This window comes from Nerophis ophidion, linkage group LG04, assembly GCF_033978795.1.
Source record: "Nerophis ophidion isolate RoL-2023_Sa linkage group LG04, RoL_Noph_v1.0, whole genome shotgun sequence".
In the NCBI taxonomy this organism is placed as follows: Eukaryota; Metazoa; Chordata; class Actinopteri; order Syngnathiformes; family Syngnathidae; genus Nerophis; species Nerophis ophidion.
The window spans coordinates 77,440,764-77,464,838 of NC_084614.1; the positions used below are offsets into that span (position 1 = coordinate 77,440,764).

The window sequence follows — 24,075 nt, forward strand, 5'->3', positions numbered from 1 at the left end:
AATAGGTCAATAATTCAAAATGACATTGATTTTGATTCATTATTTTTTAAAGAAAGAAACAGCCTGCATGGCATCTTTGTGTTATTAAAGCATTGCAACATTTTCTTGTTACATTTCACCCGTTTGCGCTTTTTATCACTTTTTATTTTTTTCAGTTGTATTTTTAAAATGTGCCGTTAAAGAATGACCTGGGGGCCCCAAATGGCCCCCGGGCCGCACTTTGGACACCCCTGTCATATGGTGATAGGCTAGATATATGGCCTCCGTAAGGAAATTGACAATTGATGTGGAGGTCATACAGTGATGGGATGGCTGTATTGCCGCTGTAGGGTGATGGACCAATGGTTCCCTCTCTGGTAAACCTATCGTGATATTTCATTGAACAATAGATTACAATTGTATAAACCCAATTTGTCCATATATGTATATACAACATCAAAAGAGATGAGAAATACTGAACTACAAAAAAATTACTGAAATGACCTACAGTATATTTTAACCTGCAGCGGCCAAAGTGGACCTTAGTCTATGTGCAGTGAGGAGAACAAGTATTTAATAGACTGGCGGTTCTGTAAAATCTAAAACAAAACAAAAAATTACACATTTTATTATTTTCAAGTAACTTGCATTTTTTTTTCTCCACGGAATTGATCACCTAGTAACCTCTACTTCTCTGAAGTATCAAATATAAATTTCATGCAATAAGATGCAAATTAATTACTTTTAAAAAATTCATACAATGTGATTTTACGGATTTTTGTTTTGGATTCTATCACTTACAATTGAAGTGTGCCTATAATGATATTACTAAAAATAATAATATAAGTTACAGACATCGAACTACAAAATCACCAATGTATAAATGATTTGTTCTCCTCATTCTATGATGGACAGTACCAATAATGAAAATAAATGTACCATGACCAAAATTGACTATATCTATAATCATTCTGTACAGTACTCCTTAACAAAAACATTTCACATCAAAGACAAAGGAACTGGACCAGTACTGAAGATGAAATCATCTTGACTGCAAGGAAATAGACAACTCACTTAGTCAACAATAACAAATAACAGATTTTTTTAATAGTAAGTGATACATAACATTGACTATCACGAAAAAGTTATTACTTTATATCTCTCAGGATTATTTATGAAATCTACAATTAAGTATAAACTGTCAAACCAGTACTTATATTTGGTTTAAATATGTTTTTTTTTTTAAACTATTGCTTATTGAGATTTCTGCCCTACCTCCTTTCTCCACAAAGGAAGCACAGGCATGTGAGCACCCTTTGACAAAAGAGGAGGAAAATTCACAAAAAAGAGGAACATTTCCATCCGCATGTAGGGCTCCGACAAAAGCCCCGAAAATATTTTTTAAGAATCAATACTACATAGCACTGGGCCAATAAAACAATAATTATACATCGCAATACACATAATCATATCAATATTAAATGCTTTCGATAAAATATTCGAGCCAGCATGATTCGCTGCATGAGGTCACTCGCGCTTTGGGAACCCAGTAAACAGAAAACAGGAAGTGTCACTGAGCAATGGAAGTGACATGCTACAACAGACAATCAGTTAACAGTATTTACTGAGCAATGGAAGGGACACGCCAACAGCCAATCATGTAACAGTATCAACAACAAGTAAGCTAGCTCGATGATGATAATTATGCTAACTAGCAAGCCAAGCTTGTTTTGGTGTCCCTGTCCTGAAATTCAGTGCGGTGTTTAGGCAAGAGCAGCAGCAAGTACCAGCGGCCAAGGAGAGCGTTCCACAAATTTTGTTTGGATCCTATTTTTTGGATATTGTTTACTTAATTCATCCATGGAATTTTTGTTATTGTTGAACGCTCCGATCGGACAGGTTTTTACTGGACACATTTCCGATGAGTGTTGCTCTGAGAACCTACAAGTGTTTAGTTAATACTTGATTGCTGATAAGAAGTTAGCTCCGGATTTTTTGACACTCATCCTTGAACTCCCATCCTTAAACTACTTTTATTTATATTTCTCATATTCTTATTTATATTTAATTGAAAAAAAACAAAACGGAATTTATATTTTGACGTGAAACTGAATGTTTAAAAACTGTTAAGAAAGTACATATTGTGTACATTTTTCTCTATAAAACTTGTTTATAAGATTTCAGTGTGTGTTCAAGTACTTCTTGAGCACATTCATCAATACTGTGATAACAATTGTAACCATGACATGAAATGTGCATTTTGTTACTCCCTAGTTTTGACACATGAGATTGTAGAGTGGATATTTACACTCTATGAACGTTTTGACCATAACTAAAAAGTAATAAAATGATGGCAACAAATTGTTTTCAGGGTCCACAAGTTCAGAACTTTTAATCCTGAAATCAGAGTGGATACAGATGTTGGGTTTTGGGCAACTTAATACATCAAATATTTGTATTTGTCATTAACATACTATTTACTGAAACAATGATTTGATGGCAAATAAAATAATGTTTAAATTAATGCTGTTTTTTTTGGTTTTGAAATTCACTAAATTTGCTAAAGATTAAACGTTTTGAACTTGTAGACCCATAGGCATGAGGTAATAAATGTCAAGCTTACAAGTCCCCCGTCACTTGATAGATTCAGCGCTGTAATATTATCATGTTCAGACAGTGGTTTCTGATCTACTGTAATGGTTTCAGACCCTGATGTTGAGTGTGATGGCTCACTGGCTTCCAACATATTTAAAAATAACTCCTGTGGAGTTTGGCAGCCTTTTGGTGACTGAGTCTGATCTTTTCCTAAAATATGTTCAACAGTTGCCCTATAAAATTTACTATCTGACCACTTTGCTAAAACAGAATCTCCTGTTTTAAGATCTAAGATCTGCACAGGAGCTTCATTTCTTGGCAAAATGTATGCTCCTGTAAAGATTTTGCCGGTATAACCGTCCTCCCATCTGACGAATGCCAAACAATCTGAAAGAGAGAGTGCAAAAGAGAAAGTGTTTAAAATAGTTAATTTGAGTATAAAAAATTGGACTGGTATTTGTCATCTCATTTGGACATCAATGTTATGATTATTCCCTCTCCCCATCCCTATTTGCATTTTAAAGCAGATGCAGTAGGAAGATCTTGCCCATCGCTGTCTTAGAGGTGTGTGGCCTCATTACAATTAGGGTACTGTTACCTAACTTCCTTGGGGCAACTTTCCCAAGGTGGTATTCTCAGCTGATCTTTAAATACTACACAAACTAATAAAGTCCTTTTTCCAGTTTGTTAGCTACATGTACTGCAATTTGGCTTAACCGTAGTCCGCTTTGCCACACATACATAGAAACTTACCAGATTGCTTAATTGGGGGAGGAGAATTATGCAGGTCCTTCATTTTCTTTGTGGGAACTCTTAACCTCTTTCTTGTAGTCGTTTCCTTTTGGTCCATGCTGTAAATGAAAAAATACATTTTGGATCACAAACTAAGGATAGGTTGATTGGCAACACTAAATTGACGCGTGTGTGAATGTTGTCTGTCGATCTAAGTTGACTTGTCCATAGTGTACCCCGCCTTTCGCCCGAGCGGAACTGGGATAGGACATAGCACCCCCACGACACGAAAGGGAAAAGCAGTAGAAAATATATGGATGGAACTATTATATAAATTGAAATTATTTACATATATGGGGTCACTCCATATGGATGGTAACTTTTAGGGTGAATCATATTTAACTTCTGTTAAAAACAAGTAAACAAAATTATAATTTATGATCGTTCAGGCTATAGTAAAAAAAAATCTTAAACCAGACAGTTTAATTCTTATTTTAATTCATATCTATTTTGAGGTGCGGTGGGCTTGATGGCACCTTTTTATAATGGAGTACATTTTAGGAAAGTTATAGTATTTTTAACAAAAAGGTCATGAATATAATCTCGAGCCCCAATGACTTTGTATTGAAGAGGTTGACCATAATTAGTGCATTTTGACCAGGTTAACACAATCATACTTTTTTAAACATGTATCACAGGAAAACTATTCTTATATCATGTTGCTAGTCTTAACAAGACCTGACTGATAATACCGAATTCATTTAATGAATGTTTAACATTTTACACACATACCTACTTTATTTTCCTAAATATATGCAGTTTATACAATCGATAGCATGATACAAAACATACTGTGCCTCTGCCAGCGAGTAAGCAAATATACTGCTGCTTTCAAAATGGCGGGGCAAATTAGTGAATCATTTAATACTTTTGGATGTAATCTCTTATTTATTGCAAATAGCCAGCCTTACCGATAAAATTCAACCCGGACCTCATTTGTCGAGTGTCACTTTATCTACGACAGTATTATAAAAAACATTTTTAAGTTAAGCTCCCCAAATTAATATGCACTGTAGAATCCAATTGTGAAGGTCATTATGTATGCTAACATTACTTGTTGGGCAGACGCCATTATGGTTACCGCAGCCTCCTAAAGGACCGCTCCGTTGTCACAACAGTTAAATATTTTCATTTCACAACAGTTAAATATTTTCATTTCACAACATTACATGGTTGACCAACTAAAAAATATTAGCATACTTACCTCTCCAAGTCTCATGTCGCAAGCGTTGCGACTGTCGTTTCCAAAAACTTTCCCGCTTCTTCTTCTCTTTCTTCTTCGCTTTCTTCTTCTTCCTCGTTTTAGTTTAAGGTAGGCGCACAGACAACGTTCAAATGTTACGCCACCTACTGTTTCCCCGCCTCTTCTTCTTCTTCTGACGTTAACTGACGGCAAACCACGCGTCATGTCCGCCGCCGTCTGATAGAAAGCGTACATTTTCTAAATTTCCTTCCTTTGAAAGTTACTCATAGCCAAAAATGGCTATTTTCAGATGGTCATATAAGGAGAAAATCAACTTTATCAAAATTCTGAGATGTGGATCTCAACGACACTCTCGCGAGATTTGGCACCGCGCCCCATGAATCTGTCCAATCATATTTGCTCTACCTGAAAAACACGCATGCGCATTTAGTGGGCGGATGTGACTTGAAGAAACAATTCGGCACTGAAGGAATAACTGCAAGTAAGTAATACCATTTATTGTTTTTGTTTTAGTATTTAAATTACTTTAACATACACGAGTTAGTATTTATTAAACTACTGTAACGTCACTGATTTACGGAAATATAGCTATAAATGCCGCATTCAACCTTGCTAGAAGCTATGAAAGTTACCTCCAGCGAGGCATCTCAAGTGATAAACTACACTTCATACATCCCATAGTGAAATAGCAATGATAGAAGTAAATGTTCAGAGAACATTTGAAGTTGAACAATATAAATTACTGAACATACACTGCTTCAACATAATATAGAGTTTTACATTTACAAGAAGTTCCACTGTATATTCCAGCAACCTTTGTCTGTATTTACATAGTATTGGAGTGTCGAAATGACAAAATGAAAACCTGGAAAACGATGGAGAAGAACTGGTAAAGAAGTCGACTCAAATAAATGATCAAGAAGGACTGTAAAGCTGGTAAGCAGACTGGCATAGTTGTGGTGCATTAAACTGGCAGCAGATATTTGATATTTTATTTTTCTTGCTGCAGTCATCCCGTCCTGCAACCACCTATGTGAAGACTGATGAGCAATGCCTAAGTAAGTTACATGTATGTGCGTGTTCTTTGTTTAAGTGAATTAGTTCTGATTGAGATTTACAGACCAGATAGAAGGATAAAAAGCTGTCCACAGTTTGTCAGGAACAAGCATGGAAATATTGCTTTCTTTTACCCTGATTACAGTAGCACGTATGAAGAATGAAACGTGAAATATAAGTAATCTCAGCATGTGTAATTAATGTTTTTTGAACCTTTCACCTTCAAGTTAAGGCTGATTAGGGATGTAACAATATCAAAATTTCACGGTATGATATCCTCATAGTGTTAAAGCCACAATAAGATATTGTTACAAAAATGTCAAAGTCCAAAGACATGCACCTGGGGATAGGTTAATTGGCAACACTAAATGGTCCCTGGTGTGTGAATGTGAGTGTGAATGTTGTCTGTCTATCTGTGTTGGCCCTGCGGTGAGGTGGGGACTTGTCCTGGGTGTACACCGCCTTCCGCCCGATTGTAGCTGAGATAGGCACCAGCGCCCCCCGCGACTCCAAAGGGAATAAGCGGTAGAAAATGGATAGATGGATGGTGTTAAATGAAGTGGCAGGAATGTTTAGGATAAACACACTTACTATAATTGAACACAAACATAATGTTCATATGTTGTAATCATATTTATTATTATAAACAGGTATTTCAGGTGCAAAGGAATGGTGCGGAATTCCAGAATTTCAAGTAACACACAAAAACAAACAAAAAACAAAACTTTCAAATATGTGTCTTTAAACTGACATTAACAGTAAACTTGCAGTGTAACTAATGTAGAACAATAATGTTTCTTTAGCCAAGAAACTATACTGTGTTTGTCTGGTATGTTTTTTTTTTAAAATAACTTGGTATTATTGTGGGTTTGATTACATTTTTAGCACATTCAACAATAATGCGATTATAATGCAAACAGTGATCATTTTGGTCACAGTAACGGTGATATGACATTTTGGTATTGTTACATCACTGCTGTTTAGTTTAGTGTTTTTTTTACTTTTAACTTCCTAAGAAACTGTCATTTGCAATGGAAATGTTAGTATTAGTTTGTCAAATACTGATTCTTAAGAATTAACTACCGTAATAATTTGACTTTTAATCATGTAAATACCTCACAAATGGATATTTTCCCTTGCTGACGTCTTGGTTTCACATCAATGATATTTTCCAAATAATGGTTCTAACATATAACTCATTCCAATATATTACTCCTATTCCCTAACTTATTGTAGACATTGTGGTGTGAAGTGTCGGCAAATTTCTTATTTTGTGCATGTCCACGTTTCCTTTGGTGAGCTGCAACAGCTCTGGGCCGACTTGGAAATGGTCTGGATGAACGTGGCAAGCTTTACCTTGTATTATGCAGACTTTATTTAAGGTTAAACAAGCACGACAGTTATAGGCACAGAAATATTTCACAGCAACAATTCCTCGGATCACCGAAGCACAAACGTTCCCGTCACTCCTGCACACTTCCACTTTTTCACCCCTATATAATGTCCCCTGTTTGAACTTTGTTGTCCCACACTACGCGGGTTATCATGGGAGATCGAGTTTACTTCTCAGATGAGCCCACTTAATATTGTCAGAAAAAAACACACCCACTGGAGTTCTCGTTTGATAGCGTCACACATCACGGCATTATTGTGAGAATTTTGAAACCAATATAACGTAATATTTACAATAATGTTGCATCCCTCGTCAAGATCCTTTCTCATAGGTTTGGTTTGATGCTGTGTGTTTACTAAATCTTAGTCTTTTGAGTTTTTTGGTTCCTCTTCTTTGTGTCAGGGGATAGCAGCAGAATAACACTGAAGGAGGCGGTGCCTCCTGAAGGATCCCAAAACACTGCTCTTCAAATGGAACACATCCAACCTTCAGGTGACCGTGCAGGATGTACCACTCTGGAACATCAAGCCTCTCCCTACCTGCCAGGTACACCCACCGTCTTCTGTGTCTGACTATTGTTTTGTTGTGAATTTTGTCACGAAGCAAATCCTGCTAAAATATGACAAACTTTTGAGTGTAAGAATGTGAGCGATATGCTGAGATGTTATACGTTTTGCCTTTTGACAAAATGTTATAAAAAACCTTTAATGATTTGTATTCTATTTTAATTTCAGCACATGAAAATATTTCTACTTCTGACTATCAAAGACAATGGAAAAACATTTTCCAGAACAGCCCTCACAGATCCTCCTGATGGCCTAACAACTAAACTACATGTCGATGCTGAGTATGATTCATCTCAATCATTTGAGGAAGCTCTCCCTGATATAGGGGATTGGATGTACAATGACGGACATACGTTTTATGAAGGATTTGAAGATAGTTTGAGTGAGGAGTGTGCAGAAGAGTCAAATTTCAAGGACACAACAGACAAACCAATACATGACAATGCATCAGAAGCCATGGCAGAGTGCCTTCTGATCATCATGGGTTATGTAAACTGTCATAAAGTCACTGATAAGGCCCTAAGCGATATGCTCAAAATGTTCAAGTTGCTTTATCCCGATAGTCTGAACACAGACTGCTTAAACAGTGTGCAGAAGTTCAAAAACTTTTTTTATCCCACTCTGCATCATCGCTTATTATATTACATAAATCCTCCAGTAATTGTTTTGGGCCAATAGAAAGTAAACAAATAAAATGCCTGTTTTGTGGGACTAGTGTGTCAGAAGAAAGATTCTCATCCTTTTTTTTAAAGTATGTACAGATTGATTTCTTCTTTACCGTAGCACATTCATGTGCCAAACGGGCCCTCGTTCGTGAATTTAAACATGCAGGTTTTTCTTTGCTGCAAGATAGTGTAACATATGAGACATGCAGTTATGTTATTCCCCTATTGGAAACTTCTGCCAGTACAGTAGTATCCTTGGATGACATATTGGGTAAAGTTGTTTTCCTTGACTTCACATCTATGCTTGGCATTGTGTTTGCAGTTCATTTCCCCAATACACTTGAAAAGTTTTAGATAATTAAGAACTGAACTGGCCTAAGAAGCCACAAATCAATTTTTTGATCATTGTTATAAATGCTCTGAAAATACACACTGATGTGATGTTGCCGTGGATGCTGTAAAAGTCTGTAAATATGTACTGTATATGGAGTATCATTGTTGATTATGTTTTTGCATTGTGTGTAATATTTCAGTGGCCAATTTATTAAATTTACTTGTTTACTTGGCTTTTTTTAATGAATACATAGGCCTACTATGCTATTGTATTTTAATATTAGTCCTTATAATGGTGGTTGGAGAGCCAAATATCTTCTGAAGTGGTACCTTGTTAAAAGAGTTTGAGAACCACTGCTCTAGAAAGTTCACAAATGTTAAAAGCTCTTAAAAAGTGTCTTGTGATCATATCAGTATTGTTTGGGTTCAGTTTTAAATCTCACAATTGTAGTCACTGAGTTACTGCACATTGTGTGTGGATAAGAAATCAACAAATTAAGTAGAAAATTATTTAAATAAACCATTTAGATTACAGACCATATATCCATATTGCCTGAATTAATTATTTTCTCCAAATGTTAGCGTGAGATAAACTGGAGTATGATTGAGGTATAATTAAACTGTGTCAATTAAAATGCATTTTTGAAATTATTTTTTCTAAGCCAGAAAACGGGTATATTACAACTCAAATAGTGAGCAGTGAGAGACAAAACCAAGTATATCTCTCACTCAGACATCATTGAGACATATTGAAACCAATACTCATTGTCTTTTTGCCGAAATAGCAAAGAGACATCTGAGAACTCAAACAGTGAGTAGTGAGAAACAAAACCATGTGTATCTCTCACTGAGTCATTATTGAGACATATTGGAGACCAGCTCATTCATCTCTCATTTTGGTCTTTGTTGAAATCGGAAAAAGAGATAACTGTTAGACAACTTTGAGATCTCTCACAGTGCTCACTGCGAGCCTTATTTCTCAGGAGCTACATTTGAGAAGAATGAGAAATCTACTTTGGTCTCGATTAGTGCTCTTTTATGTCTAGGAGATATATATAAGACATATATGAGATCTCATCTTCAATTTTGCTTTGCTATGGGCTAGCTCTAAGTTCATCAGGAGTACTGATGTTGTATAAAGCTGGGCCTGGATTTGGTTGCACATTGCCTGATAGCAGAAGTAAGAGCAATATAAAGATTTTCCGTTTCATATGGCAAGGTGACCTCATGACAACATTATTTGGCTTCACAATATCAAAATGAGTAATATCAGAAGGAGAAAACCATCTGTTTAGCACAGAAATACACCATAACTGAAGCTGGTTAGAATTATTTAGCACTGACCCACATGTGGATATCAATAACCTTTGTGTAAATGCTGTAGTTTCAAAGGACCAGGTGATTGTTATTGCGTTTGGTAGAGTTAAAGGTTGGTGGAGCACCTGGTCAGGTACCCCACTACAATTGCAGAAAACAAGTCCAGGAAAAAGCATTAATATTAAATAGAGAGCTTTTGTCAAAGTCATTGTTAAATTGTTTTACTACCTACCCAGGTCCAATAATCAAAGTTCAGATGTCCAAGCTACAAGAGTTGGAAGACCAAGCTAAGGCTAGCAGAGGCCCAGCTTTAGTCAGTCTGAGGCTAAGATGGATCCAGGCCGTGGAAGACGGAAGGCCAAGATGAAGCCAGTCGACTCAGACTGTAGGTAGTGGAAGGCCAAGCTGAGACTAGTATAGATCCAGACTGTGGCAGATGGAAGGCCAAAATTTCAGCTAGCAAAACATCCCCCGGCTTCTGCAGGTCAGAGGCCTCCAGGTTTCCAAATCCGACAAAAGCAGTCAGAAATACCACTTTTTGGAAGTAAGCCTTCATTCATCAATTGTTACGCTTAAAACTAGTGCAATTTACTTAAATCGGCTAAAAAAAAGAGACTAAAACACATAGAAATTCAGACCACTTTGACAAGCAGACAAACAAAAGACAGTCCTGTCGGCCATCTTGGATTGGACATTCAACATTAACCCAATTTGGAAATCGGTCTGTAGTTATTTATATTTGTGGATTCACCTACTTTTGACGGAGGAAGTAGAAAGGCGGGTTTGCTGATTTTTGGAACAATTATGCTTGAAAGACTCAGGTTAAAAAGGCATGAAAAAGAAAAAAGCAATTAGAAATATTATATATAATGTCCCATATAAGCTCATACACGACACATTCTACAGATAGTGTATAAAAAAAACCTAAATAGTGGAATAAAAGAGGTGAAAACATGTGAAATGGAACAAAGAAAAGTTGCATTGTTGAGTCTAATAAAGCTGCCATGCAGGTTGTTTTCTCTTTAAAGCTGTCATTGCTCAAAAATAATAATGAATCAAACTCAATGTTGTTACAAATTATTTAAACTAGTCATGGCTCCAATTACGTCACTTACAAAATTTGACTTAAGAGTATTTTCATAGGATATTTTGTGTTTATCCTACAAAAAAAAGGGTGTTTGACTAATAGGGCAAAAAAAAAAAAAAACAGAAATGAAGAAGCTGTCACGTACTTGCATGGCTGCTCTAGTTGTGACCCCAAGATGCAGGAGACAGGAGGACGACGTGCGGGTGAGAGTCTTTTAATTCCCACAGGGAGCACAAGGAGGTGCAGCAGGGAAGTGCACAGAAGCATAAGCAGCATACAGAAAAACCAAAGTAACGTTTCACAAAACAATCCTTGAGCCCTGACTGGAGGGCGAGGCAGGCATAAATAGAAGCCAGTTGATTAAAGTAAAAGTACCAATGATTGTCACACACACACTAGGTGTGGTGAGATTTTCCTCTGCATTTGACCCATCACCCTCACCCCATGACCAGGTGTGGCCAGGCTGCCAATCAGCGACAGGTGAGGAGGGAAAAGGGCTCAGGGAGACAAACAGGAAGTGGGACCAAAATAAGAGCGCCGACTAGGAGATAAACACAAACGCAAACAGACCGCGTGACACCTGACGTGACAGGTCGTCACAGAAACGAGGGATGGATCTGAAGTTTATCGAGGGACTTAAGTGTTGAAAGTAAAAAATAATGTTTGACTTATTTTTATGAGTGGGGCCCGTTTGGATCCTAATAATTTCAGTGGGACAAGTTTTAATTGTCATTGCTCCAAAAAAAATTATGAATTAAAATCGATGATGTTATGAATTATTGACATATTTAAGATTGCAATTACGTTGAGTGAAAATTATTATTTTGTGCTTTTGCCATAACAAAACAAGGTGTTGACAAAAATGGCGTAAATTATGAAAAAAAAAGACTGATAAGGACGGATAGACCTGAAATTGATTTAGTGATTTAAGTGTTGAATGAAAAAATACAAACATGAATAAAAATGAACGACTTCTACCATTTTTATGACTGAGACTCTTCCTGGTCCCCAAGAAAGCAGTGCGAGGCGAGTGGAGGAAAAACGGATTTATTGACAGAGATGTGACACAATGTGATATTGATCATAAGCAGCGGCCATTGAAAGAAAAGAAGAAATCCTCGTCATGACGTCAAGGCCATGAAACGTGCGATTTTACAGCCACCAACGTTTGATCTTGAAAGTCTTTTAACGGCCAAAGAAGAATACATGGAATAGCGTGAGGAGCAGTCGGACGAAGAACAAAGCACATCTCCATCTCATCTCCGAGTGTGATGACGTCCCTCAGCGATGGAGACATCTCCCTGTGTTCCAGTGCACAAAGCATCCTGGAGGAAGAAGACCACTCAGCACATTCCCGACAGAAGCAGGTGAATCCAAGTTGAACATCATCTTCACACAAGAACATTTGGAGGTGCAGACAGTCCATGTGAGCTTACTCAGCCTTCAGCCGCCTGCACGTTCTCGTCGAGCTCCACGCCGCCGTGGCGAGCTGCGGGACAAACGCAAACGGTGAAGGAAGAACATCCAGAAGGTGCCTCGTCACTCACATCAGATCTTTGAGGTGTGACTTGGAAACATGACGAGTCAGCACACTTGATGTCTCATTTGGCTGATCCTCATCATGAGGACTCCTGTCAAAAGTGAGATATGCCAGACTTTGTATTGCGTGTGCTCACAGGAGGGACTTTTATTGTGAAGGAGTCAGCTCCAGTTGGGCTTTTCCGGCTAAACTTGTAACAAAGGTCCACATCAGACCTCCATGTGAGTGACGCTTCACCACGGCTTTGTTTCTTGCGGCTCAAAGAAAAGATGTTTTACTTACCAGCTGGACCGTACTGGGCTGAAATGAAAGAGAAACAAGGTGAAGTGGACTTTTCCCCTCACGTCACGCCGTGTTTCTACGTGAGAGTGTGCGCTCTGTCTCTGTGGATCTTTGAGTGTTTGGCTGGAAGGCAACTAAAAGATGGCCGCACCTTTGCAGCCCGGATGAAAGCATCAACTCACGGCCTGGACCGAGTGCACCGAGAAGAAGAAGACAGAGGACATTGGCGTCCCTCACCTTGTCTGTTTCTGTGACGCCTGACCATGACCATGATGATGATGATGATGATGATGGCCGCCACAGCGAGGACCGCCGCCGTGGCAGCGAGGGCGACGCTCAAGTTGTCTGTGGAGAGCAAAAAAGCACAAGTGGAGTGACAAAGCATGAAGAGGAAACCTTCATGACTACTTTGCATGCAGACGTCAAGCGTTGTCATGGTGACATGGATCAATAATGGTGACAGGTGGACTTGTGATGGGAAACATCTCCAACTAAATGTGTCTTTCTCACCTTCATGGCTTGCGTTGCTCAGGATGCTTCTTCTCTCCAGCTTGGTGACCAAGTCCTCCTTGACGCCTGACAGCTGAAACACACATTCGTACTTGCCCTCCACGTCGGCCGTCACCTCCACTTTCAGCGCCACCGACATCTGGAAGGTTCCGTCGTGGTTGGGGAGTATCTCTCCGTGCTCCACGTCCTCGAAGATCTGCTCGCCGTCTTTCCTCCAAAACAGGTCGGCACCGTCGGGGTAGAAACCTGTCGCCATGCAGCTGACCGGAGAGGACGGCGTCTTCTGGAGCAGGAACACCTCTGGAAGCTCTGCACAGGAAGTGATGTCACGTGTGAACACAGGACAACGTGGGGAGAAGGTGTGGATGGAGAGAAGGTGGGGATGGAGGTAAAGATGAGGAGAAGGTGTGGATGGAGAGAAGGTGTGGATGGAGGTAAAGATGAGGAGAAGGTGTGGATGGAGAGAAGGTGTGGATGGAGGTAAAGATGGAGAGAAGGTGTGGATGGAGGTAAAAATGAGGAGAAGGTGTGGATGGAGAGAAGGTGTGGATGGAGGTAAAGATGAGAAGGTGTGGATGGAGAGAATATGGAGAAAAGGTGTGGATGGAGACAAAGATAGAGAGAAGGTGGGGATGGAGGTAAAGATGGAGAGAAGAAGAGAATGGAAGTAAAGATGGAGAGGTGTGGATGGAGGCAAAGATGGAGAGGTGTGGATTAAAGTAAAGATGGAGAGAATGTAATAACGGAGGTAAAGATGGAGAGGAAGTGAGAACGGAGGTAAATATGGAGATAACGTGTGGATGGAGGTAAAGATGGAGAAAAGATGAGAACAGAGGTAAAGATGGAGTGAAGGTGTCGATGGAAAGAAGGTGTCAATGGAGGTAAAGATGGAGAAAATGGAGGTACAGAGAGAAGGTGTGGATGAAGGTAAAGATGGAGAGAAGATGAGAACGGAGGTAAGGATGGAGAGAAGATGAGAACAGAGGTAAAGATTGAGAGAAGATGAGGGTGGAAGTAAAGATAGAGAGAATGGAGGTACACATAGAGAGGTTTAGATGAAAGTAAAGATGGAGAGAAGGAGAGAACGGAGGTAAATATGGAGATGAGGTGTGGATGGAGGTAAAGATGGAGAGAAGTTGAGAATGAGATAAAGATGGAAAGTAAGAGTGCACAGCAGTAAAGATGGAGAGAACATGAGGATGGAGGTAAAGATGGAGGGAAAAGGAGAGAACAGAGGTAAAGATGGAGAGAAGGTGAGAATGAGGTAAAGATGGAGAAAAGGAGAGAATGAGGTAAAGATGGAGAGAAGGTAAGAATGAGGTAAAGATGGAGAGAAGGTAAGAATGAGGTAAAGATGGAGAGAAGGTAAGAATGAGGTAAAGATGGAGAGAAGGAGTAGATGGAGGTTAAGATGGAGAGAATGTGAGAATGGAGGTAAAGATGGATAGAAGGTGAGGATGGAGGTAAAGATGGAGAGAAGGAGAGAAGGATGTGAAGATGGAGAGAAGGTTAGATTGGAGGTAAAGATGGAGAGAAAGTGAGAACGGAAAAAGTGTAGATGGAAGTGGATGTAGAGGTGTGGATGGAGGTAAAGTTGGAGAAGAAGGGAAAATGGAGGTAAAGATGGAGAGAAGGTGACAACGGAGTGTACAAAAGACTGTCTCTGAAACGCTTGTTTTCTTTTTGTGTCATTGAGTTGCTTGAGTGTAGTTCACTTTTACGACACTGGAGGGGGCATTGAACACATCACTATATCAGCAAGCTCTGAAAGTTACGGTGAACTTCGATGTCATTTGTTTAATTGACAGTGTGCGTCAATACAAAGTGAGTTACTTTATATACACTTTAATATAACCTGTTTTGTGCTTAAAACTACATTGCAACTCATTTGGTCAGTTTTATTGTTGTCTAATGGCTGTTTGGCATCAGGTTCACAAGCTAACTGCTAGCTAAATATCATACCCTGATTGGGGCCTGTTTGTAGCATTGGACATGTTTGTTAGCCCCAATTGACAATTTAGAATTATTGTTGTGATGCTATTTAAATTCTAGTAATTATTACATTACTTAGGGCTGGGATGTTCAAATTCTGTGGATTTATGTAAACTGTGTATACACAGCTAAGTAATGTATATTTAACAGCCATGTTGCATGCTTGTGCCTATATTCAATTGTATTGTGGTCACTTTAGTTAATTTACAATAATTGTATTTGTTTGTTTAGGAAACCACACACATACACAAATGCAAACAAACAACTCAATATACAATTGAACCTGCAGATCTGGACTTGGACAATCTATTTTTTCTCCTGCACTCACCTGAATGAATAATTGCTGTCCTGACCCGACACCCTGATGTGATTGCTAATCCATATTTAACCAGTCATAGTCGTCATTACAATTTTTGGTCCTTCGAGCCGGATACAAGCAACCACTTCAGTCAATATGTTCAGGCCACATGAGAGAAAGCCTAGAGATATGGATCGTCCACAAAGATCAAGACAGCCGCCATCATATCTTCAGGACTACGAGGTCAGTTGCCCTATGAGGTACCACGTCCCTGGTGATGAGCTGGCCAGACGAATGTCTTCTCCAGAAATTCACAGATCTTTCCAGAGCATGAGGGAGGAAAATGACCAATTGCGCAAAGATGTCAAACATCTTACAGACATGATCCACAGTCTTCCCACAGCCTCCTCACAGAATCAGTCGCGGTCCAGACGCCAAAGGGAAGAAATATCGACAACACCAGCACATACTTGTAAGCCGACGCCATCTAGTGGTCATCAAGGCCCACGTCAGCCAGTAAGTGCCCCACCGGTGAGCAGGGATGATTCCCCATCTCCACAAGGCAACCGACCTGACACAGTCGAGGATCTAAGGCAGTGCTTGCAGGAAGCAGGATTAGTCACAGAGCACATTGAGTCACAAGCCACATCTGGCAGTTCATCTCCTTACTCTCAATACAATTTTGGGGTGACCGACATTAAGGAGTGTCAACCACTGCCTTTACTATGACAACAAAGACTGTCCACCACACAGTAAAGCCCACCACCAGTCCAAAGATATCCAACAAACACAATATAAATCTGTGCCAAGTCAAATATTGTCTGATGTCAAGTACCACCCGATTTATGAGGAAGACTACGTGCGCTATAATGATCGCTCCTATCAACGTGATGTCCAATACCATCACCCTTATAGCACACATCCACCCCATCTAAGTTATCCATCAAGCAGTAATGAATACAGTCATCCTGCTAAGCCCTATAGACCAAGTAGTCCAAGAGCTCATTACGAAAGCCGCTACTTTGGCCGCGAAAGAGGTTACTCTCCTGATTATAGAGGCCCCTATAATGACAATAACCCCCCTGACCATGTATATGACAGTAAAAAAGGGGAACACAGATACTCACCTGACCTGCCATATCATTTACCAAACCGTCAGACTCCATTAAGCAGAACGCCCGGTGTAGATGCCTACTGGGGACCTAAACCCACAATCCCAGACTTTAGGTCAGAGGACCCTCGTGAGTTTGCAAGACTTAAACTAGCCCTTGACAATTTACTACCATACAATGCCCCAGAGCACTTTAAATTTCAAATTCTCACAGACCATCTCAAATGTGAAGAAGCATTACTTCTTGCTGACTCATACAGTAACAGTCCATTCCCATTTACAGACACTATGAGGGCACTTACAGAGATGTATGGTCAACCACAGCAGTTGGCACTAAAGAAGATTTCTGAACTGATGGACGGGCCCAATATCAGGACTGGTGACATTAAAGCCTTTAAATCATTTGCACTTCAAGTTCGTGCATTGGTCGGGATGCTACATCAACTAGGAGGCCAAGGTTGGACAGAACTACGGTGTGGGTCACATGTTTCGCGCCTCTTAGCTAAGTTGCCACAGGACCTAAGAGCTAACTTCCATAGATTTGTGAACCCCATCAATACTCCCATTCCAACACTGCTTGATTTGGCTGACTGGCTCGAATATGAAGTGCGAGTTCAAATTAGTGGTGACCAACACAGTAGCACCTCATCGAGAGAGAGACAAGCTCTGCCCAAGAGTCGACGTCCTGACTACAAGTTACAGAGATCCACTACTATCCTCCATGGTAGTGAGTCTATGGAGTCAAGAGAGACATCAGATAAATCTCCAGTTAATTCAGTGAGAGAGGTAATTCAAGATAAGCCGAAAAAATACTGTCCCTTCTGCAATACTGTACAGCATTATCTGAACCAATGCAACAATTTTAAACTCTTGTCAGTGGAACAGAAAACACAGTGGATCAAGGAAAATCATCGATGCTGGAGATGCGGACGTGAACACCAAGCAGCTAAATGTAACCTCAAGGCCAAGTGCAAGCAGTGCGAAAGGAAGCACCTGGATGTCCTGCACCAGGTCAATACCAGCCAAAATGCCACAGCAACTGGTAAACTCCAAACACCTGAATCAAGCACTTGTTTAGTGAGTTCTGTGTCAGAGATTATGTACATTGATCGGCCAGCCAGTAGCCATCAAGTGTTACTCAAGTTGAGTAGAGTCATCCTCCAGAGCGGCAACAAGGTACTTGAGACATACGCAATATTGGATGACGGGTCAGAGCGCACAATACTCCTAAATGATGCTGCTGTTTACTTGGGCCTTCATGGGAAGACTGAAGACCTCGCCCTCCGTACAGTCCGGCAAGAAGTCTGCACCATCCACGGAGCAAATGTATCCTTCTCAGTATCTCCTGCATCACAACCAGGCAAGAGTTACAAGATTAATAAAGCTTTTACTGCCAGAGAACTGAATCTAGCCAGCCACACATATCCAGTCAGAGCTTTGCAGGAGAAGTATCGCCACCTGAAAGACATTCCACTACAGACCATCAACAATGCCCAGCCGCTACTGCTGATTGGGTCGGATAATCCCCATCTGGTCACTCCAGTGGAACCAGTACGTCTTGGCCCTCCAGGCGGACCTGCAGCGGTTCACACCAGGCTAGGATGGACACTACAAGGCCCTACAAGCCTCTTGAACCACCAACTGTCCACACAGCAATGCCTTTTTACCACATGCACTCCTCCAGAATCAGAGTTGCTTAATCATGTGGAGAGGCTGTGGCAGTTAGATATCTTACCATACAGGAGTGAGCGTTTGATCACCAGGTCAAAGCAAGATGACCAGGCAGTCCGAATTCTTGAACAGAAGACCACCAGGATAATGGTTGATGGTGTAAATAAGTATGCTACTCCATTACTATGGAAACAAAATATTCCATTGATTCATTCAACCAAAGAAGCAGTGCTGCCTCAGTTGCGTGCGACAGAGAGACGACTTGTGAAAGACCATGAAAAGGCTGTCATCTACTCTAGAGAAATCCACAAACTCATTGACGCAGGCTACGTCACAGCCATTTCTCCAATCAAGGCAGAAGAAAGCGACTATTCGTGGTTCATCCCCCATCACATGGTGCAGCACAACGGTAAAAACCGAATAGTCTTTAACTGCTCCTTCACATTCAATGGACAGAACCTTAATGACCACCTCCTTCCGGGACCCACGCTTGGAGCTAGCCTATTGGGAGTTCTATTGAGGTTCCGGGAACATCCAGTGGCCATCAGCAGTGATGTGAAAGGAATGTTTCACCAAGTTCACCAGCTTGAAGAGGACAAACCATTCTTTCGCTTTCTGTGGCGGGATGTTAAAGTCAACCAAGAACCTACCATATATGAGTGGCAAGTACTCCCTTTTGGCACAACATGCAGTCCATGTTGCGCCACCTTTGCACTCCAGACTCATGTCCAAAGACACACAGAACCTGATGAGAATGCTCGCCTGTCAGTAGAGCGCTGTTTCTACGTTGATAATTGTCTACAGAGTCTCCAGTCAGAATATCAGGCGAAGCAGCTTGTAAATCGATTGCACACATTATTGAAGCAAGGTGGATTTGAACTCCGAGAATGGGCCAGCAACGTTCCTGCAGTCATCGAACACCTGCCAAAGGAATCTCGGTCAGAAAACAGTACACTGTGGTTCACACAACAGACAGCTGACCCTCAAGAGCGGACTCTTGGACTCTTGTGGCAGTGCAAAGCAGACACACTCCGCTACAAGCAGCATCAAAGTGAGTGCTCTGAATTGACAATGCGTAACATTTATCGTCTTCTTGCCCAACAGTATGATCCTTTGGGATACATCATTCCATACACCACAAGAGCCAAGATCATCGTGCAACGCCTTTGGGACAAGAAGAGAGGATGGGATGATCCCAATCTCCCTGAAGATTTGCTGCAGGCTTGGAGATCATGGGAAGAAGAGCTTCCTCAGTTGTTAAAGGTAACATTACCCAGGTGCTACACCGACCGCAACATAGACTGTAGTAATAGCAGCCGGACCATCCACGTCTTCTGTGACGCATCGGAACGTGTGTATGGATCTGTGGCGTACCTGTTGACCGACAGTGGTGATGGACAGGTTCAAGTGGCATTTTTAGCAGCCAGATCCAGAGTGGCACCAAAAAAGCAACTTTCCATACCCAGACTCGAACTGTGTGGCGCCTTAACAGGGGCGCAGTTAGGTTCAGTACTAATTAAAGAGCTCACGATCAAGATCCAAGCGGTGGTATACTGGACTGATTCTACCACAGTCCTCAACTGGCTGCAGTCTGACTCCTGCAGATATAAAGTGTTTGTAGGTACAAGAGTTGCAGAGATACAAGAACTCACCGACATTAGAGCCTGGCACTACATTGACTCAGCCTCTAACCCAGCAGATGATATCACAAGGGGGAAAACACTGACTCAGCTCATAGGAGTGAGCCGATGGAGTCATGGACCTTCCTTTCTCCTACAGTCATCTGACAAGTGGCCTAAAGCACCAGCTGGTTCAGGCCCCAAAGAAGATGATGAACTGAGGAGGACTGTGTTTTGTGGTTTTACAGCCAGCTCAACTGATTCAAATATACCTGACATCCTGCAGTTTAAAACATTTCAAGATCTTTTGGAGGCAACCACACAGAAGTTACACGGGGCGGCCGACAACACACAACTCACCGCTGGTGACTACCATGAAGCAGAATTGACCCTCCTGAGGCATGCACATATGGAGACCTTTCCTGAAGAAGTATCACTGCTCAAATCTGCTAAGCCGCTCTCATCTAACAGTAGATTGCTAACCTTAGCTCCTGAATATGATGAGTCATCAGGCTTGATCCGTGTTGGAGGTAGGCTTAGAAGATGTGACAGCCTCAACCAGGAAGTGCTGCATCCCATTCTTCTGTCATCCTCGCACCCAGTATCCAAGCTTCTAATTCAGCAATATGACACCCAGCTGCATCATCCTGGAGCAGAGCGTGTTTTTGCAGAGCTGCGCAGAAAATACTGGATACTGAGGGGCAGAGAAGCCGTTAGGAAGTACCAGCACAACTGTGTGGACTGCAAAAGGTGGAGAAGCAGACCACAAGTACCAAGAATGGCTGATATACCACCTTCTAGTTTGAGGCTTTTCCGACCTGCATTCTACTCGACCGGTGTCGACTGTTTCGGACCTATGCATGTTAAAGTAGGACGACATACAGAGAAAAGGTGGGGCATCCTGTACAAGTGTCTCACTACTCGTGCTATCCACCTCGATCTTCTACCCAACATGGATACCGATTCTTTCTTGATGTCACTCAGACGTTTTATTGCTCGCAGAGGGAAGCCCTATGAACTTCTCTCAGACCAGGGCACCAATTTCAAAGGAGGAAGTAAGGAACTGCATGAAACCTTCTGTGCCTTAGAACCTGCAGTTAAAGACCAACTTGCAGCTGAACAGATTTTTTTCCGTTTCAATCCACCTAATGCTCCACATTTTGGTGGTTCTTGGGAACGAGAAGTGAGATCTGTAAAGAACGCCCTCCGTACCACTTTGGGAGCTCAGACTGTGCCAGAGGAAGTGTTAATGACAGTCCTTATTGAAGTAGAGGGAATCCTCAACTCAAGGCCATTAGGTTATGTCTCCTCCGACCTCGCTGACCCGGATCCTGTCACGCCCAACTGCTTGTTGATGGGGCGGCCAGACTCTTCACTCCCTCAAGTGGTCTACCCTGAGTCAGAACTGCTGACCAGAAAAAGATGGCGTCATTCGCAAGTTTTAGCTGATCACTTCTGGAAGCATTACATCAAACACTTCCTCCCCACCTTACAAGCCAGACAGAAATGGCTAACTGAAAAGGATGACATTACTGTTGGGACAGTAGTTCTTATCATTGATCAGCAAACGCCGAGGGCTCTTTGGCAAATAGGGACTGTGAAGAATGTTATTCCTGGAGCAGATGGCCGAGTGAGGACAGCTGTGATTCAGGTTAAGGACCGAACCTACACTCGCCCAGTTGTTCGTCTCATCAAGCTGCCAGCTTTACCTTAGGACAATATAAGCACCTAGTGGACAAATTGGTACACCAATTTGGGGGCGGCTGTACAAAAGACTGTCTCTGAAACGCTTGTTTTCTTTTTGTGTCATTGAGTTGCTTGAGTGTAGTTCACTTTTACGACACTGGAGGGGGCATTGAACACATCACTATATCAGCAAGCTCTGAAAGTTACGGTGAACTTCGATGTCATTTGTTTAATTGACAGTGTGCGTCAATACAAAGTGAGTTACTTTGTATACACTTTAATATAACCTGTTTTGTGCTTAAAACTACATTGCAACTCATTTGGTCAGTTTTATTGTTGTCTAATGGCTGTTTGGCATCAGGTTCACAAGCTAACTGCTAGCTAAATATCATACTCTGATTGGGGCCTGTTTGTAGCATTGGACATGTTTGTTAGCCCCAATTGACAATTTAGAATTATTGTTGTGATGCTATTTACATTCTAGTAATTATTACATTACTTAGGGCTGGGATGTTCAAATTCTGTGGATTTATGTAAACTGTGTATACACAGCTAAGTAATGTATATTTAACAGCCATGTTGCATGCTTGTGCCTATATTCAATTGTATTGTGGTCACTTTAGTTAATTTACAATAATTGTATTTGTTTGTTTAGGAAACCACACACATACACAAATGCAAACAAACAACTCAATATACAATTGAACCTGCAGATCTGGACTTGGACAATCTATTTTTTCTCCTGCACTCACCTGAATGAATAATTGCTGTCCTGACCCGACACCCTGAAGTGATTGCTAATCCATATTTAACCAGTCATAGTCGTCATTACAAGGTAAAGATGGAGAGAAGGTGAGAGAAAGAAAGAAGAGTATGAAGAGACAGGGTGTAATGTCAGTAATGTTCCTATAGGGGGAGTGCTAACAAGTTAAAAGGTGAAAGTACATGTTGTGTTTCTACCTGTTCTCATTAGGACCTCCTTCCCATTGTTCACATACTTCTTCAAGTAAGAAGGACATTCCTCAGTGAAGTAAAACTTCTCGTATTCTAGTAGATGTTTGTTCTGGTCCCACTTGAGTTTGTCGGGGAAAGCTTGTTGTTTTGCTGCAGTAAATGTCCATGTCTTCATGTCCAACGATATGAAATCTTCTCCATCATAACCTTGCTGACGCCAACCTTTAACTTCATCAGTCTCATCATTCCATTCACATCCAGTCATCCACTGGAGAATGTGAACACCTGAGACACACACAGTGTTGTAAAGCAGAGTGACACACACACACACACACACACACACACGCACGCACACACACACACGCACACACACACACGCACACACACACACGCACACACACACACACACACACACACACACACACACACACACACACACACACACACACACACACACACACACACACACACACACACAGTATTAGTGTAGGTTATTATGGGATGGACAGAGACAAGTATCAGTGCAGTAATGTGTGTTTACTACAGTATAAAAAGAGTACATCAAATACATTTAAGTAGTAGAAAGTTCAACATAAACAAACCTCCAGTTTGGTTGAAACGCTTCTTAAGAACTTCAAGGCTGTTTTTGTCCCTCAACTCACTAACAACACCGACCTCTGTTTGTCTCTGCCAGTATTTTGGATTCTCTGCTGTGATTTTGTTCATCCAGTCCTGTTTGGCTTCTGCTTTCCTGCTGTTGCTGTCATAGTGAACAATCTGAACTCCATCAACATAACCAACAATCACATACTCTGGGAAGTTTGGAACTTGAGAGGACGCAGTGTAGAAATACTGCAGCGTGTGAATCACTGAAAGAAGAAAACAACAACAGGATGACTTTTTATTATTTTGTTTCATGTTCAACAATCTTGCACTGTGAATATTTTAGCTCCTTCCGTCTTCAGTCGGGTCTTAAAGTGAACATCAAACACTGCTAGATATCACAGTCAAGACTCACATGTTCTATGACAAATACAACACATTAATAATATTACTAACATCTGTTGACAGTTTGAACATTTTGAAAATAAACATATATTTTCTACAATGGAGGCTGAATAAAAAGTACAACAGAGTTGAACACAACCTGTTCTGCCCATTTGATGTCGACTCTTACTGACATCTTGTGGCGGGGTGATGTTACTACACTTGATTAGTTTCTGACACTTCCGTGTTTGAAGATTTGTGTTCGTTCTTACAAGCCTTGGAAAAAATAAGTCTTTGAACAAGAAACACTAAAGTCAAAACAAATAAAGAGCTTAAATGGATTACTCTGCTTCTGTAACCTTATTGGAACATTATGAATTTTACTTAGAAAAAGGGAAAACAATAAAATATGTTTAAAAAGAACCAGGAATAAGTAAA

The 24,075-nt window shown here is 40.8% G+C and overlaps 1 protein-coding gene across 1 annotated transcript in view; it reads right to left on the reverse strand.

Moving 5' to 3' along the window:
* The window catches only part of LOC133550467 (class I histocompatibility antigen, F10 alpha chain-like), a 30,916-nt gene extending 7,285 nt beyond the window's left edge, over nucleotides 1-23,631 (reverse strand). Inside the window, exons 1-3 of the mRNA XM_061896450.1 lie at nucleotides 23,253-23,631; nucleotides 22,657-22,935; nucleotides 13,326-13,628 (exon numbers count right to left, since the gene is read on the reverse strand). Coding sequence (XP_061752434.1) covers nucleotides 13,326-13,628; nucleotides 22,657-22,935; nucleotides 23,253-23,568 — 898 coding nt within the window. The 5' untranslated portion in view covers nucleotides 23,569-23,631. The remainder of the gene's footprint in view (nucleotides 1-13,325; nucleotides 13,629-22,656; nucleotides 22,936-23,252) is intronic.
* Nucleotides 23,632-24,075: the final 444 nt, after the last annotated feature.